This window comes from Erithacus rubecula, assembly GCF_903797595.1.
Source record: "Erithacus rubecula genome assembly, chromosome: Z".
Lineage (NCBI taxonomy): Eukaryota > Metazoa > Chordata > Aves > Passeriformes > Muscicapidae > Erithacus > Erithacus rubecula.
The window spans coordinates 14,735,741-14,756,469 of record NC_136661.1 but is presented as its reverse complement, the minus strand read 5'-3'; the positions used below and the strand labels follow the sequence as shown (position 1 = coordinate 14,756,469).

Genomic DNA, 20,729 nt, shown 5'->3' with positions numbered 1-20,729 from the left:
ATCTTGAGTACTCAGCGTTTTTAGAGAACCTCAAGCAATGGTGAATAGCTGGAAAAGAAGCAAATGTTTTTATGAAATTTAGGAATGATTCTAACTATCTCATTCTGTTTTCTGTAACTGAGAGTTAAAATACTGAGCACATTTTTGATAGGAGAAATGTTACATCATTGTTCTGACAGGTTCAGGTGCTTTTCCAATCCGTTCTCTTACCTACAATATTGACAATGCAGAAGGATAACACACCTGGACTAGCCTGCCATTCTGTATGTAAGGGCATTCCTCTTCAAGAGTTCAGAGGCAGCTAAAGCACTTAAGAGCTGTATGAGGGATTCTTGAAAGCATTCAGACTATGATGCTAAGAGACTAACATACGTGACTATCAGAGATATGGACTAATCATCACTGCAGACTCCATTCTGTTTCCTGAACATGGACAATGTTTGGACTGTGCTATTTCTCACCCATTTGTAATAACAGACTTCACTGGCATCATTGTCATAGTACACCTGAATTGCAAGAGTCAGTTGCTCCATGAAGAATTTGAAGCTTAGACATTTCCCCAGTGATGCATCAGTACAAGCTCAGTTTGAGGTGCAGGAGGCAGGAAGCACTGAGCTGACAAACAGCTCTATAAGTGATTTGCTGGCCACTGCCAGGACTCAGAAGTCATTTCCATAGGGATAGCACAAACTGAAGGCATTTTCTAACCAAGACTGTTTTGTGAAAGACTTAAGTTTTAAAAATCTGTCTTTTAAGGTTTGGTTGAAATCAGACAACAGGTTCCAAAGGTTAAAAAAGGCAGAGAACAGATATATTTGATAATGTAGGCCTCATTTCTTCAGGAAATCAGAAAAATCCCCCCACATATAAATACTTTCAGATTTATATGGGAATTTCAAAGGACTTCTTCCTGCTTAGCATTCAGTATCTGTTCATTTGATTAAAATCCAGTAAAATACCTGTGAATGGAAAGTAAAATGGCATTTCCAGAAAGCAGTGAACTTAAACTCACAGTCACAAGTATGTTTGTGTATTTTATATTTTTCAAGTATCAAAATCTTAATTAAAAGTACTGGATAAGGAGATAAGCTTTTTTTCTCCTTTTTTTTTTTTTTTTTTTTTTGTCCTAGGGGATGCAAAAATTAAAGATTTAAATGACAGTTGCAAAGTGAAAGACTGAAAATTTGCAAGCGTGTTTGTTTTACCCAGTGATTTAATTTTTATTTATTTTCCTATATACAAGTTCTAAAGGCAGATTCTGATACATTATACTGTATTCTGTTCCAGGAAGTACTTTCATTTTGCCTCTCAGAATTTTTTTTAAAATATATTGTATAGCAATTTAAACAATGGCCTGAGCAACTGATCTTCTAGTAGGATTGCATGCAGCCATGGTTCAAAAGCATTCATTATGCAAAAAACCTCTTAAAACTTTTATTCATAGTCACTTTGCAGGAGATAAGCAATGCTCTAAATCATCTTCTCTAAAACCCTTCTTCTACTTCATGGAACAAACAAGGGAGCCTCTATCTGGTACAATCCCTACCTTATTATGACTTAATCTCTGACTCCTGCTTGGTTGCCAAAAATAGGCAGATACTAGCTCAGCTGCAGCTCAGCATGCACACCTTTTTGTGACTGTGGCATTCCCAGTGGCAGTCAGCTCACAAGCCATATCTCCTTGCAAAATGAAATCCTACAGAAAAAAACATGATTAGGGTTTGAGGATTATACAGTGTATAGAGATCCCACTCTTGCTAACGATACTGTATAGTAAATAGCTCACCAATGTGTGCTTCAATGATTTAGAATAACAGTATTTAAAATTTAAAAATACTTATTATACATATAATCAACATAGAACCTCAACTTTATTTTTATGCAGATATCATGTCTTACATTCCAAACTAAACCCCCCAGTAAAAATCTGCCTAATTCTGGAAAGAGTAATTTCAGTATTCGTGGGACTGGATATTCAAAATAATGTTGAATTAGAAAGGGGAATACAACCCCAAAAACACAGAAGTACTTTCCTTATCTGGGCAATCTCTAGGATTATACCTTCACAGGGCAAGTTACTCTTCCACAGATATTCCATGAGAAAGACCACTTTCTACTCCAGTTACTCAAAAAGATGAAAAATTTGTGGGGGAACAGCACAATATCTGCTGTATTTTTACCCTGAAGACCATTCCCAACATATTTCAGGTGAAAAGTCAGAACAGTAACAAAGAAAGAAGTTTTTGATTTGTCACCTTCCCAAATCTCCAAGATTTCAATGTTAAAGACAGAAGAACTATACTCTCCCGGCATTTGAGACAATCAGTAAGAAATGTGGAAGGCCTGAACTTATGTCCAAACATAAATGGATGTGTGGCTGGGTATGTCACAGCCTGCACATGAGAATATGCATTTCTGTATGATGCTATCCTAACATCCAAGGAATTTATCTCCCACTTTTCTCTCAGTTGTTAAGTATTTCACCTCAAAATTCTAAGTAGAATACAGAGAAATTTATAATTTTATTTAACCTTGTGCGCTGGGTTTATTTGAAAACAAGAAGACTAAAAAGATGACATGATGGATGCCAGAACAAAAAAATTTCATGCAGTAGAAAACATAAAAAAGCCAACTATAGCAAATGAAATTCTGTGGCTAATTTGGAATGTCTGTAAAGGTTCAGGCTCACTGTTTACAAATCAAAATATTGAGGAAAGGCAAAACCCAGAAGACAAATAGCTGTTAGAGGCAATGTCTGTAAGAACAGTTATGCCATGAGACCTATTGCATGAAATGATATTTGATAATGGGCAGGGAAAAAAACAAGTGACAGATTTCAGACAGTTGCTGGGACCTTTTGGATTCCCTATTAATTGAAAAGCATTTAATAAAATACCTCTATCTGAGTTTAAGGATTAAATAAAGTATCTGAAGTTAGAAGACTAAGTTATTATCTAGATGCCTAGATATAAATAAGTTGATGAATGGATGCAATCAAATGCAAAGCTTAATATATTTACTTCTCATAATGATACTATTTTAGTAAGTAAACCTGCTAGATAGGGATGGTGTGATTTGTATATTGTTATTTTGTTAAATACATCCTATTAAAATTGCATTTTTTGTCCTGAATATGTACATTTTAGTTTAGTTGAGCATTGATTTCCATACATTTCTGAATGTATCTAGATAATGAATGTGACATGATACTTGTTTCTCTGTCTGAAATTCTGATACTGGGTATGGATGACATATTTCACTCCTTTTTTGATTATTGTCCTTATACTGTTAAAGACAAATTATCTCAAAAATTAACAGTAGAAGATGACATTCTTAAATTCACAGACCTTGAAAAAAAATTTTCAAAAATGGCCTAAGATGCATAAAAACTTTGATCTGGAGAACAGATTGAGAACAGTTTTGGAAAAAGAGACTTCAGGGTATTTGTGAACAAAAAGCTCAGTGTGACTCAGACATGGGCACTCCCAGCCCAGAAATCCAAAAGTGTCCAGGGCAGCATCCAGACTGTGGGCAGCAGGGCCAGGGAGGGGTTTCTGCCCCACTGCTCTGCTCTGGAGAGACCCCACCTGCAGTGCTGCACCCAGTTTTGGAGTTCTGAGCATCAGAAGGATATGGACCTGTTGGAGTGGATCTAGAGGAGTGCCATAAATATGATTAGATGGATAGAACACCCCTTCCATGATGAAAGGCTGGGAGGGTTGGGATTGTCCACCTTGGAGAAAATAAGGCTCTGGGGAGATCTTACAGCACCCTCCAGGACCTGAAGGGGACCTACAAGAAAGCTAGAGAGTGACTTTTTACAAGGATATAGAGAAGGAGGAATGGCTTTAAACTGAAAAGGAAGAGATTTAGGTTAGGTATTAGGAAGAAATTTCTTCCTATGGGAGTGGTGAGGCACTGGAACAAGTTGACCAGAGATTGTGAATTCCCCAGCCCAAGAGGAGTTCAAGACAAAACTGAGTTAAACTCTGAGTTACCTGGGCAAAGTACCTGCCCATGGCATGAAGTTTGGAGCTAGATGAATCCTTAAGGTCCTTCCAATCCAAACCATTCTGTGATTCTACAATTTTCTGTATCAAGATAATTTTTTACTGGTCAATATTCAGTAAAAATAAAAAATAGCAACTGAAGTCATGATCCACCAAACTAAATCCTATTACAATATCAGTCAAAAACACAGTCAACCTCCTATTTTTAATATATCTCAAGTATTTATTTGTACACTACATGAAAATAATGCTGTAATCAATAACTAAAAGATTTGATAACTAAAATTGGCTCACTTTCCTGAGGTCATTCCTTGTTCCCTGAAGGCATAATTCTGCCTATAGAGAAAAAAATTGTATACTGTAGAGGGGGAGGCTGTCACAGATACAAAGGCAAACAAAACCAACTTTTAAAACATTTTTTCCTTAGTATCCATATGTGTATATCATGGGGGTCTATAAGCCTCTAAGGTTGATGCTTCTACTATTACAAGAAAGGCAGTATCACCATGAAGGGCTTGTCCAGTTCTGAATCTCCAAGGTATATAAAAAATCAGCTGTATTTTTTTTTCAAAAAAAAGGAAGTTAAACTGGAAACTTTTCCATGTTTGGGAGTAATTGAGGGTATGCTGACAGTAACAGAAAATAAATTGCTCTTAAAAAAAGGATGGTTTTAGAACTTGACCTTTAAAATCTGTTCAAATAAATTTATAAAAAAAAAAATCCATTAATAATGTGAATAAGGCACATGAAAGGAATGGAATATGAAGTGTTATGACAACATGGAATTCTTTTTTTTTTCTTAAATTGTTATAAAAATCACAATTTTATTCAAACATGCATAGAGCTGACCTTAGAATTTCACCACATAACTGTTTTGCCAAGACAAACAGCTCACAAAGGACACACAAATGTTCTGTAAGACTTACATCTATGTGATAATCCATATGATTGAAATCTCAGCTACTGAGATAAAAAATGTATCCACCTGTCATTTCAAACATTTGGTAGTGGCTAAAGCTAAGAATTTGGTCAGTGTTATACAAAACTCATTACATAAGGAGTTAGATTTCATTGCAGATGGAAAGAATTAAAGTCATCTCTTTTCACCTCCTTAAGAATTTCATTTTCATGAAGGGAATAAGCCATCATCTGTCATACCAAAGTAAACCAATTAAATGGAGACAATATGAAATAATGCAATCTAAACTGATTGCTGCAGACAATTTAAAATATGAAGCCATGCCACTTTAGAAAAAAAAATTAAATCTTCCACACTTTTTGTAATGTTACTGAGTAAAGTCATTCAGTAAAATTAAAATTTGTGACATAAGTAGACTAGAGATCATCTTTGTGAGAGATTAACTAAATCAAACAGAACTAAAATAAACAAATTCCTCCATATAACTGAATTTGAGACTTGGTTATCCTCAATTTCCCTATCGCTTTCCAGAGGTTGAATATCTTAAATATTCAGGGAATTGTTTTATTCAGTTCACAATGGCAGAAGAGTTACTGCCTAAAAAAGACAAAATACAAATTTTCATACCAATTTTCACTATAAATTTTTAAAAGGAGTAATAAATTATCAATTTAGCTAGTTGTAAAATTAAATAAATAAATGTGCTTTCTTTCTCTTAATACTTTTACATTCTTCAGAGTATAAATTGATCAGATGCTTGAAAATAATTTCTTAAGAAAAATTATTCATTCCTTTTTCAGATGTTGTGCTTGGTTTTATCCTTTCTTTTGAAGCCCTTTATTTCATGCCCTCCATTTTTGCTAATTTCATGTAGTGAGTCATAGAGGGGAAATTATTCTGTTTATTAACATCTACTGACAACTAGATTTTACTGGAAATATTCTTGTATTTTGTAATGGTTAAAATAACAATTATCTTAAAACATTTGCTATGATCAGAGAGTTAAGTGAGTCACAAAAAAATATCTAGCATCATGTACTTAGTTTAGGTTTCAGCAGGGAATTATGAATTAATATTAGAACAAAACTTGCCATTCAGTGTAGTGTGTCCCTGAAACCTAACTAATTCTATTTTAATGAGATGAAAGTACAATAAACTGTAAATTATAATTGTTGACCAACCTTACTAATTTTTTGTCAGCTTTCAAGATATTTTTTCTTATCTCTGCCTCTCTCTGCTCTCCTTCCAGCCTGCAAATACTGTGCTAAAAATATCAAACAAAATAGTCAATCTTCACTTACAGACCTGGACAATTCTTTGGCTGTCTATGAATGCCAAATGTAGGTATTTCAAGTAAATCTGCTAATTTACCATGTTATTTAACACTACAACTTCTCCTTCCAGTGAAGGAAGGAAGGAAGGAACAAACTCCTCTGTGAATAAAGACCACACCCATTAAAGTCAGGCTGCAATGTTTAGAACCAATATAAGCACCCACTAACCTACATACAAAATACTTTAAAAATGAAACAACATAAATAAATAATATGTAATTAGTTGTACTTAATGTAACAATAAATTAATGGGTTTGAAGTTTTATTAAACTAGACCTAGTAGGTAGGGTTGCAGGGTAGTTTCTGTTGACTGAAATTGCACTATGGATTAACTCTTCCCAAAGGAAAGGAAGCTCTTTGCAATCAGTTGAGTGAAAAGACTGTAGAAGAACTGCATGAACACTCAACAGGTGTTTTGTAAGGAGAAGAAAGTTTATTCCGTTTATTTTCTACTAATGTGACTTGATTTTCCAAGAAGATATAAATCGGGATTATATTAAGTGACAGTTAAAACTTTCTACAAATTTATAGGATTCTTGAAAAAATTACTTCAATATATCCTGAAAATGATGGGTTAACATATGTTTCCTATTTATAATGAGACATAGTGTGTCAAAGTGTTTTGCAACCAAATTGACAAAACCAATAGTACATCAAAAGGATTGAGCAATACAATAACTGCTTCATTGCAGATTATATACTGAGGACAGAAAACCAGAAAATAGGGCTTGGCAAGATCCATAATTCAAATATTAAAATGTTTAGTTTGAGTCAGTTGTGGTAATATTAGTAAAATTGTGATCTGAAAATGCAGGTTATGTGATCTCATTATTGTGGAAAAATAGATTAGGATTCCAACAGCATACTCATCTATCTAGGACATCCAAAATGAGACATTAGAGTTTATATTAGCTTCCATGGCTTAATTGTCATACCTGAGCAGAAATTCATAAGTGGCATAACTATTTTAAGGAAAACTACAGAACACTTCTGTGGTAAGGGGTGCAATTTACATACACATCTATAGATATATATCTAACCCAACCATCAAGGGTTCTGTCAGGCTTAGCTGAGTATGGTACCTGGAGCATTTTCAAATTTTCACATGCAAACATTACAGAAAGTTAAATAACTGCTAAAAAAACCCAAATGAACCCTTGCCCTGCTTCCAAACTGCAGAAAATATTTAATCTCTTATCTGATATTCAGAATGCTGAATGCTGGTTAGATGCTATTGGGCAGAAAAGGTGTTATAAATACAAAGGAAAAGGCTTAAATACCTTAAAATTAAACTCTTTGTATCAATCCTACTACATCTTACTGCGTTCATTCTAACTTGAAAAACAGACTTTGACTATGCCCAGAGAAAAGTTACACCTTTCCTAAGAAAACAGGGATTTAGGTGACCTTTCATATTTAGCAGTACTGTCAAAATCTACTGTTCAGAGACCAAAATTCTTCACTCTTAAAAATATTGCTTCTTAGTTTAAGAAAACCAATTATTTTTTTCATAAATTCAGATTCAAATCCAGATTTCAAAAGGATAAACTGAGATATTCCTCTAGCGTTTTTATGTTAAGTATAAACTATGTGAAAGCTAATTAAATACTGCAGTGAAACGCAGTTAGGAAAGAAGCCTTTTTTCTTACCCCACTATTAAATATAAATAATAAAATTCTTCCAGAAAAAGCGGATGAATAAATACTGCATGAAATATTTTGATTAGAAGTGAAGAGCTATGCCATGAGAAGGGCATAGCACTGGTCAAATTCAGTTCCCCATGATAACTGCATGAGCTGTGGTGACTCATCACATCCTAAGAACATAAGGAAAAGTTGATTTCAGGAATTACCATAATATCTTCATTTTCCATCCGTTCTCTTTACAGTTACACATTCTACTTTTACAAACTGGAATAACTTGCATAATAATGGAAAGTCAAACCAATTTTGGCTGGATGATAAGGAGCAAAAAAAAAAAAAATTGGCACCATTATTTTAGAATACTGGCAAAAACAGAAGATTGAAGTTTATCAACAATTGCATTATTTCAGGGGTTTACTAATCACAGAATCATTTGACTTGGAAAAGACTCTGAAGATCATGAACTCCAACTTCAAACTGACAATCTTCAACTAGACCATAGAACTAAGTGTCATGTCCCATTATTTCTTGAACACGTCAGGGATAGTGACTTCAATGTCTCCCTGGGCAGCCCATTCTAAAGTTTAACAGCAGGGTTCAGTGAATACACTCTTCCTGATAAGGCCATGTCCTCTTATCCTGCCATGTGTTTCCTGGGAGAAGAGATCAACCCCCATCTGGCCACACTCTTCCTTCAGGCAGTTGTGTAGAGTGATAAGGTCTCCCCTGAGCCTCCTTTTCTGCAGGATAAACACCCCCAGCCCCCTCAGCTGCTCCTCACAGCTCTGGTGCTCCAGACCCTGCCCCAGCTCCATTCCCTTCTCTGCACTCACTCCAGCCCCTCAGTGTCTCTCTTGCACTCAGGCCCAGAGCTGGACACAGCACTCGAGGTGTGGCCTCAGCAGTGCCCAGGACAGGGGGACAATCCCTGCCCTGCTCCTGCTGCCCACACTATTGCTGATCCAGCCAGGATGCCATTGGCCTTCTTGGCCCCTGGGCACACCCTGGCTCATGTTCAGCTGCTGCCACCAGCACCCCCAGGTCCTTTCCAGCCTCTCTGTCCCAGCCTGTGGCACTGCCTGAGGTTGTTGTGACCCAAGGGCAGGACCCAGCACTGGCCTTGTTGAACCTCACACCATTGGCCTCAGCCATGATCCAGCTTGTGCAGATCCCTCTGCAGAGCCTTCCTGCAATCCAGCAGATCAATAACCCACACAGCTTGGTGTCATCTGTGAATTTACTGAGGCTGTGCCCAACACTCTCATTCAGATCATCAGTAAAGAAACTGAACAGGGCTAGTCCAATCCTGAGCTCAGGGTAACGTCACTTATGACTGTCACCAGCTCCATTCACAGCCACTTTCTGTGCCCAGTCATCCCGGTTTTTAACCCAGCAAAGAGTGCACCTGTCCACTCTTCGGGCTGCTAGCTTTTCCCAGAGAATGCCGTGGGAAGCAGTGCTGTGGTGGGAAAGGCTTCCCTGTAGCACAGCCAGGCTACATCCACAGCCTTTCCCTCATGCACCTGGTCACGTAAGGCGACCAGGCTGATCAAGCAGAACCTGCCCTTCCACATCCATGCTGGCTGGGCCTGATCCTATGTTTGCCCTGCAAGTGCCACATATGGCACTCCAGATCGTCTGTTCCATGGCCTTCCTCAGCACCAGGGTCAGTTTGACAGGCCTGTAGGTCCCCAGATCCTCCTTCCAGCTCTTCTTGTGGACGGCCATCAAACTGGCCAACCTGCAGTCATCCATGACCTCCTCTGTCAGACAGCACTAATGATAAATCATGTTAATGGTGATAAAAGATGATACTAGGAAGTTTTTGAAAAAATAGTTAATAATAAAATTAATAAAAGGCAAAGGGTAATATCTATAATCATGCAAATGCACTGATTTTCATTTAAGTATAGAGCAATAATAGTCAAGTAAAAATGGGAGAATTAAAAAGGAACCAAGAAAGGATTTTTTTTCTTTAACTCACTGCCTTGATAAGCAAACTAAATTTTATTCAGTCTTAAAAGGCTGGAATTTGATAGAAAAGGATGAACAGTCACAGGTTACATTTTTGATTTTGAAGTTAAGGAATTAACTTGTGGTTTAATTTCAAAGCTTTGCCAGTTTAAAGGGAGACTTTTCACTTCTATTATCCTTATGGTAAAGCTAAAAGGCACACAAAGTAATTGTTTATGCAATTAAGCAAGCTAAAATTGAATACCATCTTTATTTGGTTTGTTATCACAAATGCAGATAGAATGCAATGGAAAGGAAGGCCAGGTTACATAACTCAGCAGGAAATATTTCTAAACTGATTTTCAATGTAAATGGCAGTAGGCTGCATATTGTTGATACATAATTTATGCTGTATAGTGTGCAATGTGCTAAGTCACTATAAAACTCTACTCCTCCAATTATCACCACACATGTCACTATTTCCAGGCCTAACTTTATCCTCACCCAGGACATGACTTGTTCCAACCACTGCACCTCCTTAATATATTTTCAATTCGCTTCTCTGTAATCCAAACTCTGAAACAGTTTCAGATGAAATACCACTTTTGCTTACTCCAGTCTCAATTTTGTAAGCTGTTTAGAGTCTATTCTAGCTAGACTAGACTAGACTAGAGTCTATTATAGCTACACTTATCCGTCTGATATAGTTGTGGTCCCAGTCATACTGCCTAAGAGCATACACATTTTATAGCTGCTTCTTGGAGGTAGTTGATTCCTACCTATTGCTAACATTATCAGGAGGGTTCAGATACTGGAATTTTCACTATATTTACTAAAGGTTATTGATTCCAAATCAAACCTTGCTCTATAGGCCATCACATTTTTGCCTGTTCTTTCCCTAAATCCAAATAGAGGGCCTAACACAAAAGACATGTGGACACCCTTAACTTGTTACACAACATTAAATCCTGGATATTCAAAACAATAAAATGTATTTCAGAAATACATTTTTATTCCCCACAACTCTTGCTTCTCATATTCCATGCAAGACAAACAGTAACCGGCATATGAAGGTGCAATGCATGTCTCTAATGTATAGAAAATACCTTTAATGTCAATGATCTAGTTCTAAAATACTGGGTTTTGCATGCTCATAGAGGTTACAAACATCATGAAGCATATGACACAGGCCACAGGACACCTCTGATGTGTTGCATCAACGTGAAAGAAACATTATTAAAGATGATCAACCAGTATTTGTATTAATAAACATAAAACTATTTGTGTCCCATGAGAGATATTCTTTCCTTTATCTTCACTGTCATCCTTTAAAGCACATATGAAAGTAGCATGAGAGACTATATATATATAGAAAGAGAGAGAACACTTCATGACAATTTCCATTCCCAACAGAAAAGGACAGCATACCTTACAGGCATTGTATGGATTTTTGAAGGTTCAGAATGAAACGAAAAGCAGTGACTGGCAACGTAACATCCTGACACCCAAAAATTCCTCTTACAGATCTACTGTAGCATGAATAAGCAAACTTGCCTATTCTCTGAGAGCTGAGATTAATAATAGCATTCTAAAAGTATTTGCATTCTAAATTAAGGCTTGTGATTAGGTAAGCACAAATGCAGGCAAAAACCATAGTATGGTTTGCATTCAATTAAAATAGCAAATATAGAACATATAATTATCTTCCTATGTCTTCCCATTAAACACTTCTGCTGGGCTTCCCCAGACAATGGGGCAAGGGCTGGCAAGGAGCAGAGAGGGAAGACAGGCACCAGCTTTTAGGGAAGATAAAAAAAATCACAGTTTGCTCCAAACGTCTTTCAGCAAACTTCACTGTTCATGTTTGAAAAATGCTTAGGAGCTTAACCTGTGGGTTAAGGAGTGCTTAAAACACTTCTCTAAGTCAATAAAAACAGAAGTAAACCATATCCTTAGAAGACAATGGAAGCGGTTTCTCTGTCAGGTGCGGGCACACCTGCAGTGTCCTTTCCAGCACACTCTGCTTAAAAAAAAAAAAAAAAAAAAACACATCCGAGATCTCGCTATTAATTTTCGGGGGGGAAATGGTTTGAAGCCGGATCTCAAAGGGCTTTGCAGAGACTGGAACGGTCTTAGGGCAAGGCGGCATCAGCTGTAATTAAGAGCACAAGCCGAGGCGCCGGCAGCAGCGCGCGCCCGCTAATTGTCCGCGCGGCGCCGCCCCCCGCGGTGACGCGCGGGCCCTGCCATTGGCGGCGCGCGCTCCCCGCGCGTCCCCGCGCGTCCCCGGCGCGTCCCCGCCCGCCCCGCCGCCCTGCCCGGCAGCGCCGGGCGCGCTCCCTCAGCGCTCTGAAACACCCCGCGCCTGCCCGAAGGGCAAAAGTTGTGCGGGGAAGTGCTTCTGCCTCAGCTAATAATCTTCATTAAGCGCCAACCAAGACACTAATTCCAGCATCAGGAGGAAGACATGACGCAACAGCCACTGGTAGAATTTATAAGCAAGTTGACTGCACTGTATTGCGAGGCAAGTAGAAAGATTTTTCAGTCAGGAAGAACTATAGATGCCTGTGATTCAAAGAGGAAACAGATGTTTTAGCCATGATAAAGGAATTTTAGTGCTATGTGATTGTCTTTCAAATGACCAATTTGAAACCTCCCATACAAAAACATTCTACAGCATTTACGCATCTCTTTAATAAATGACTACTGAATTGCCATATGAATGAGCATCTTTCCAGGTCACTTGAAAGTATATAAATAAATAAGTTCTAGGACAAAAAAATATGGGGGGAAAACATGCCCTTGTTATTTTCTTCAAATCAGGCTAAGAAAGAAACGTGAAGAACTGTTCCTTTGATACAGGAAGAAAATACATCACCTTGCTCGAAATACTTATGTAAGAAAACATGACCATAACAATACCATTTCTATGACTTGCCTATTTTGCAAATATGAAGTGCTAAACTCCTATTACTTCATCACTACTATCTCTGTCTGATTTTCATTTTTTCTCACAGTTCTGTTAGTCCTCACTTGACATTTATTTAGGTAAAAACATAGCATCTAGTCATTGTCACAGTATTTTGCAAATAAGCATTTTGAGTTTAACAGTGTATAATGTGTATTGATTACTCACCATATCCATGAATGCCTCCTAAAGGGGAAATTATTCACATGCATCATGTTCACAGGTCTTCCAACATTAGTTTTTTTCCTTGTCAGACTGATTTATCTGTTATGGTATTCATAGATGCATGCCAGAACAACTGCATGAGCAGTCAACAGCAGGGATTATTGCAAGAATTACTGTAATCCACAAAAATAAAAATTCCCAGGATCCAGTGAAAGACTTCTCACAGGGTTTTCTAGGTACACGTCCATCCATTTATGCATCACTTGCTATTTTAAAAAAAACATTAAACTAATCAGTATAGAGAAACTGTTCTGACAATGCCAATAGTTTGCCTTGATAAAAATCCAAGTGCTTTGACTGTGAATTAAAGCATCTTCATATGCAGCATTTTGAACAGTTGGAAAAGGTTAGTTAAAAGATAGTTTCTTGCCACCAGTGCCAAATCAGTGTTTAGGGAGAGATGTGTAACTTCAGATTGCTTTGCCATGTTCAGAAATGAATACTGCTTTTTCTTCTTTCTTAGACACATATTCATCAATGATCAATTTAATGCAGTTTTCCTTTCTTACGAGCCTGGGGAACAGGAGGATGTTTAATAGCCTTGTACAACAACCCCAAACTTCTTTCTGAATTTGGTACTGTGACTTTGTTTCTTCAGCTAAGAAAGAAGGAAGGAAGTATGCTTTTTCCACTCCATAGGACAGGACTACAGTTAGATACCATCAAGGGATATGATCATGTCAAGGGATATGATCATGTAACGATCAAATTCATTTTTGCTGTTTAACCCCGTAATAAGGCTGCTCCCTTTAAGTGAAATGACTAAGCTATTGACTCTCACTGCAGAGTCTAGTTCTGTTTTGATATTATACTGTATATAAACCCACGTGCATCAATTTGTATGTTGCAAAACGAAAGCAAAGCTATAAGTCCCGTGTTACCTAAGCATTCTTTCACTGCTGTCCTTTTTTCCCAATTCAGCTCCCAGACAGTAGTTATCACTCCTTACGCTCTGGCAAGCATCCTCGGGAAGATTCTTAAGCCCAGGCTACAGAGACGGCATCTATTTTGAAGCAATGCAGCGTCAACAGGCTCACACTCCCCTTTCCCGGACCAGAATCTCCAGCCTGCCCTCGGGCTGCTGGTCTCCTTGCCCAGCAGCAGCAGCAGCAGCAGCAGCAGCAGCAGCAGCAGCAGCAGCAGCAGCAGCCCCGGACAGTGTCGGGCTGCGTGGCACTGGTCCTGCAGCAGACTGGCTCGGCTGCGGAGAGGGCTCTGCCTGGCAGAGGCTGCGCTGGCGTCAAGGGGGCCCTCTAGGTGGGTTCTCCCGGCGCCGCGCAACCTGCCCTGCCGCTCCCACCCGCCCGGGATGGAGGGCAAGGACGGGCCACGAGCGGACGAGCCTTCCTGAGGACGGCCCGGGCCTCCAGGGTGGCAGAAAGCACTGAAAATGATGCACAGAAGTGCAAAAATCTGCAGGAAAAGAGACGCGCGGGAAGCAGAGTTCACCATGCTGATCTGTACTGAGATGTAAAAGATTTCTGGACTTTTATACTTCAGCATACTCAGGTCATACATTGTTTGCTTGCCGTTCTTCTAAATGGTTTACACTGTACTAAGGCTTCCTAGACTTCTAACATCCCCTTGCCCTTTTGGACAGGAAATCCTGCAGTATGGAAGCCAGCTGCAACTTCAATGACATTAAAACGTGTGATAAGACTTTTTATTTGATTAGGGTGTGGGTGAACTTGGGAGTAACATGATAAGGTATTGCACGTCACATTTGTATAGATCCTATTTCCTCAAGATCAGTTCTGTCACTTGTCACAACCCTATTCTACAATACCCCAAATTAGCCCTAGTAGAGTTGATGCCACTCTAAAGACAGAATAAAATATTGAAGTACTTGAATGTCACAGTGTATTGACAGTGAAATGGCATGTATTTCAATTCATTTATAAAAAGGGAGCCTATACTGCCACACACATTTTTATGTTGCTGAATCTTCATAATATTTGTAAAAGTGTATTTGTAATAGTATTAATATCAGTAATATGAAATACCATTTGAAGACTTACAGTGCAAAAGTACAACAGATTACAACATTTAAAGGGGCTGTAGCATAATTTATGTTCTACTACTCTATACAGAAGGTGAGATTTTTTTTTTTTGTCCTAAGTACAACCATGCTAGAAAGCATACTCTGACAGTTAGTAATAATGAAAATGCAAATTACCATTTTTCACTAAGATGCTACAAAATAAAATATATAATCATTCAGTAAAGATAAGTATTTAGTGTGACTTTTAAGGGAGCAGGCAAGCTGTTATGTTCCCACTTAGTTTGGGAATATATACCAGAGATATTTGAAGAGAATATAAACAAAACTCTAAAAACTGCAACACTGCATGATTCATCTGAATATGAAAAAAATCTATTTAATACCTATTCCTGTTGTCCATTGGTTCCTCTAAGCTAGATAAACTTATTATGAAATATTAACTGTAGTGAATGCTGCACTGGTCTGCACCATCATTACTATTTCATATTGCACTTATCTCATTGCATACTTGCCCGATCACTCACAGGCACTGACATTTTCAACACTAGACTTACATAATGACTTGTACTATCTTGAGAAATAGCTTCTCAGCACTGACCTGTCACTTCCCACATTTGAAATCTGTGAATGAGTCTACTCTGCATATGTGTTACAATTTCTCTGTTTTTCTTTAGTGTTAAGTTCAGCACAAAGCCTAGCACCCATTGACTCAGCTAATTTCATTCAGAAGCAGAGTTGCAGAAGGAGTGTGGGTGTATACAAAGTTACTATACAGTATTACAAACCAGTTAAAGAACTCACCAGCGACCTGGAATGCACAATATATGGGCTTTCCTTAGCAGGGATAAATCAAAGCTAGAGACTTTACCCAGAAAAATAGGTTGCCTTGTGAAATTCTTCCGGTTCAAGCCCATAATAACTTGTCAACCACTCTGCATGTGAAAAACAAAATAAAGCAAAGCAAAACCAACAACAGAAACACAACGAACAACAAAAACAAAAAAAAGTTGGAAACAGATTTTAATTTGATTCCTTGCTTACCAGAAGAATGCTCAGACCACTAGAATTTAGGCTATATGACAGTGCAGTCGCTCTTCCCTGTTCAAGCAGAATCTTGACTACACATGAAGAAGTTGGAGGGAGAATGACACAGACACAAACAGAAGTGTACAAGTGATTATGAATCTTTCCCGATGTGGAGGAACCCTAGATTCCAGTTCTTATACAAAATCTTCTTGAATATTAAATTAATTGGGACAAAGTATGTTTGTAGCAGGAATCAGATTATCTAAAAGCACGTCTCATTTCTAATAATAGTTGCATTGGACTACAGAGCAAGGATCTTTCTCTCTCTTAATAGTCTTGGGAATCTTTCAGTTCTTACTGCCCAGTGAAATATCTAAAGAGGAGGGATTAAAGAGTGTCCTATAAACCTTATTTTTAACCAGTCTATTAATACTGCAAAATTGCAAACACCTTTCCATTCTGTTTTTTTGGTGAAGGAGAACCAAAAAGAGGATTATTTCCATGTAGTCTTCCTCCCACAGCACTCAGCTTTTCAATTACTAGCCATACCAGAAAATTCACTTAAAAATTGACTAAGGTCTATGTCTCTTGAACTGAAATCCCCTAGAATAGTTTCTCTGCTTCTCTTACAGATGCCAATGCATTAGCAGACACCAGAGGAAGAGTTTACCTTGTGATGGTTCTGGCCATTATCCTGCCTGGAATGGTTTTGGTTGGAAGGCACTTTTAAAGGACATTTAGTCCAAACCCCCTTCAATGACAGGGACATCTGCAACTAGAACAGATTTTTAGAGTCCTGTCCTGCCTGATCTTGAACGGTTCCAGGGATGGGTCATCTACCAGCTCTCTGGGGAAACTTCCAGTAGTTCACATCGTAAAAAATTTTCTTTCCTACACCTATTCTGAATCAACTCTCCTTTATTTTAAAACCTTGTATCTTATGTCCAATCTCTGCATACCTTTCTAAATGATGACAGTACTAAGAAATATTTAATAGTAATAATGGCAAATGGCAGATTTTTTTGGACTATGCAAGATGAGTGGGTGACTTAAACCAGTAAATTCTGGAGAAGTATCAATAAAAGAAAACTTATCAAACTTTCAAATTCCATAAAAAGTTTCAAAAAGCCCTCCAAGTAATGAATGGTTGTGGAGCCTGAAATATGCTACCACTAAAAAGGAGAGTTTCTGGAGATCAACTCCACACATGTAAGAAATACATTGTTTACATAAATGACCAGTGCAGAAGGCAATTTCAGGCTTTGGGAAGAAGGCTGAAATAAAAATTCTTATTAAAAAAATAAAAGGATAGTATTTTAGAACGCATTTTTAAGGAAAAAAAATATAAAGAGATTCTTTAAAACAGATGGAAAGAATTGAAAAAAATAGTCACCTAAATTCTAATATGTGTTCATCTGCAATATTATAGAAATATAACACATGGATGTGAAAAATCTCCTTATTTGGGATTAATTTCTATATTTTAAGTGTTAGGATGCCATCATTATTCATAAACTTTCCATGAAGACCACATAAATTAAAATATCAGTGTGGCTAATGAAATAAGAAATGTATCCCACTGCACATGTGAAGGAAATCATGCAAATTATAGGGTTTTTTGTCACACAATGTTTTAGGTCCCCAGAAGTTGTCTTCAGTAATAATAGCATAGAAAGTAAAGGCACAAATTCATCTCATCAGGATCCTCATCAGAGTGAGCAGATAAACCCAGTGGAATCCTTAACATATTTACATTTCTTAGCTCACAAACAAATGTTATATGAGTGTGTGTCAAGACAAGAAAAGCTTGTCCTGTGTTCTTCCTCTGCCATCTGCCCTGCAAGGAAATTAGCTCTCTATTGGATCCTCTTCTGGAGTAAGGAAACTAGATGTTCAGAAAGAAAGAAACACAGATTCTAAGATTCAGCACATAATCACTTGCTCAAGCAGTTCAGATAACAGTAGTTTTTCTCCATTCTTCCTATACAATCTTGTTACATCCTTACAGACTTTCAACCCTCGGATATTTTCCTGACGAATCATAAGACAAGCCACATGCATTTGGTGTCATGCTATAGAAACATCACCCCAGTGGGCTCTGACAGAGCCTCACATGATTTCAGGCACTTTGAACTGAAAAATGACAGAAAATTTGTTTCCTGTACCCAGAGAGGTCTAAATGAGCACTATGCAGTGGAGAAATAACCCACACCACATAACTTGCCCCGAGGGCTTGAGGGCTTAGAGTCATAATTATCTCATTGAAATGACTACTAAAAGAGAAATCTTCAAAAACATACAGTTCACTTTTGAACAACAATCATGAATTAGGTAATGTTGCTAAGAGCTTGCGGCTATCCCTTAAGAACAAAAAGAGCTTAGTTATCAAGTATATTTTTGTTCTGAAAATGATGTGCTGAACTATAAATGTAATTTGAGCAGAACATTCTCCATCCAAGGCCCCTACCCTTTTTGAAGTCCAAAGAATCTTCAGGTCAAAAACTTTAAAAAATGAATATTTCATGTGTCTTCTATTAAATCCTTAGCTTGTTCTGTGTCTTGCTCTTTTCTCTTCAATTAGAGCAAGAGATTTTTTCAGATAATCTCATTTTAAAATGTAAAATCTTCTTAGGTGTATAAAAAATTGTTATTTTTCCTCATCTCATTTGGTAAGCATCAGCTGTTGTTATACTTTTGTTGTGCCATTTATGTCTTATAACTGATATAAAAATATCCCTAGAGCTCCATAGATTTAAACTGGCATTGAAAGAGTGGTGTGGAAAAGAATGCCAGGGCATCTCAGGGAGATTAAACTATTTTTGATCTCATTTGAAGAGAAATAATTTTGCTATCCTACATACCACTGATTGGTGATACCTAAAAAAAATACATGTCATTCATAGCAGCATACTTCCCTGGATTAAGCACCACTGGTTTTGCTCAAAGACTCATTTTCTTACTATTGCATAAAACAGGGTACAGATGCCTTAAAGATCATTCAAGAAATATACAGAGAAACTACATCTATGCAAAAGAAATGTAAATTAGAGGTGCAGATTATTTTTTTCTCTTTTCCCATTGTACTGCTTTTCCTACCCACTGATCGACCAATGAATTTTATTTGCCTTAAAAAAAGAAAAAAAACCCCATAGTTATTCTATTTTGCTAACAGAATATATATTAACATATATAATTAACAGATTAGGCTTAACATATTAAAAGGAGTGATAGTTTAGACTAATGTTTATCACATTATTTTGCCTCCTATATCCTAGATATCTTAATTTTTGGGCAGAAGCAGAGGTTGAGCTCTGTGTAAGGAGTCACTACTGCTATGGAATATGGGCCTGGTAACACTCTCAGTTTGGATGTATGTCTGCTGTGAAATAGGAAGTGACTTCCAGTAACCACAAATTCTAAAATTTTACCTCAGTGAAAATACTAGATATGACCAACATTGCCAAAGACAGTTTGGAAGCATTTATACAAGAAAACAAATTGTATGTTTTCATAACTGTAAAATGACATCTTTTTATTTATATAGTGTTAGCAAAATGAGGTCAGATTAAATACACTTCCAGCAAATAGTCATGACCTGTTCTCTAATATGGAGATTATTGTGCTTATTTTGGTCAACTGCAGTTCAGAGTACTTGAATCTCAAATGACAAGGTAAGATGAAATTTTAAATTACAAGGCAGGATGAAATTTTATTTGCTAATACTTTTTGTTTGACTTTATTTACCACATCTGGTAATGTTTACATTACATTCACTACCCAGTTGCACATGTGAAGATGGCTTCTTTCTACTTTACCAAGTAGAATATGTGATTCTGGACACAAGAATATTTTGTAAAATGAATGATAACTACTGAACTGAACAAATCAGTTATGATTTACAACAAGAAATGGAGAGAAAGGACTTTTCTTGGCAGCTCTTGTTGAATCTTACTTAGACATACTTTTTTTTGGCACTTTCCTATCTAGGTAGTTTCTTCTCTGGGATGGGGAAAGAAAAGCAGTGGAATGTAAAACACAGGACAATGCTTTATTTTTTTATGAGATGTCATTTCTCCTAATATATCTTATATTTCTATCAAGTATGCTTTTCTGATGTCAAATAAAAAGTTCAACCAACTAATTTCAATGTATGATTTATAATATGGTTTGCACATTTGAATAACCATTTTAATAATTTAATAATAATTTAATAATCTCAAAAAAGCTTCTTGAAGATCTAAGTTTTAGATGACCATCTAGAACTATTAATGACCCATTAAAATAATTCTGTTTTGTCTGGAGCTGTTTATTCACCAAAAATTTTTATTATTATTTTTCAGATGGAAATACTTCAATATTTTGCCTTTTAAAAAATGAAAATGAATATTTTCTGTGTGAGGATTCCTAAAACTTCTTCAGATACCTTAATGAATTTTGAAATTTTTACTATTATTTTCATAATAAATAACCTAGATCTTTCAGCTTTTTATCAAACAAGAACCTTCAATATAACTTTTCTGAGGAAAAAGCCAAAAATTACCCACATTACTATAATTTCTTTCTGAAATCAGAATATGAAGTTTGGTATTTGAGAGGTAATGTACACTAATTATTTAAAATATTTTTTATTTGATGTGACTTGCCTTGGT

At 37.0% G+C, this 20,729-nt stretch overlaps 1 protein-coding gene across 7 annotated transcripts in view; it reads right to left on the bottom strand.

Moving 5' to 3' along the window:
* Positions 1-20,729, bottom strand: part of PDE4D (phosphodiesterase 4D) — a 511,449-nt gene that overhangs the window by 226,301 nt on the left and 264,419 nt on the right. Inside the window, exons 1-2 of one of the 7 annotated variants that reach the window (XM_079330600.1) lie at positions 13,934-14,161; positions 12,996-13,258 (exon numbers count right to left, since the gene is read on the bottom strand). The exons of 4 other annotated variants lie outside the window; for them this stretch is intronic. In XM_079330600.1, coding sequence (XP_079186726.1) covers positions 12,996-13,042 — 47 coding nt within the window. In that variant the 5' untranslated portion in view covers positions 13,043-13,258; positions 13,934-14,161. 2 more of the 7 variants (XM_079330602.1, XM_079330601.1) reach the window with 2 other exon arrangements.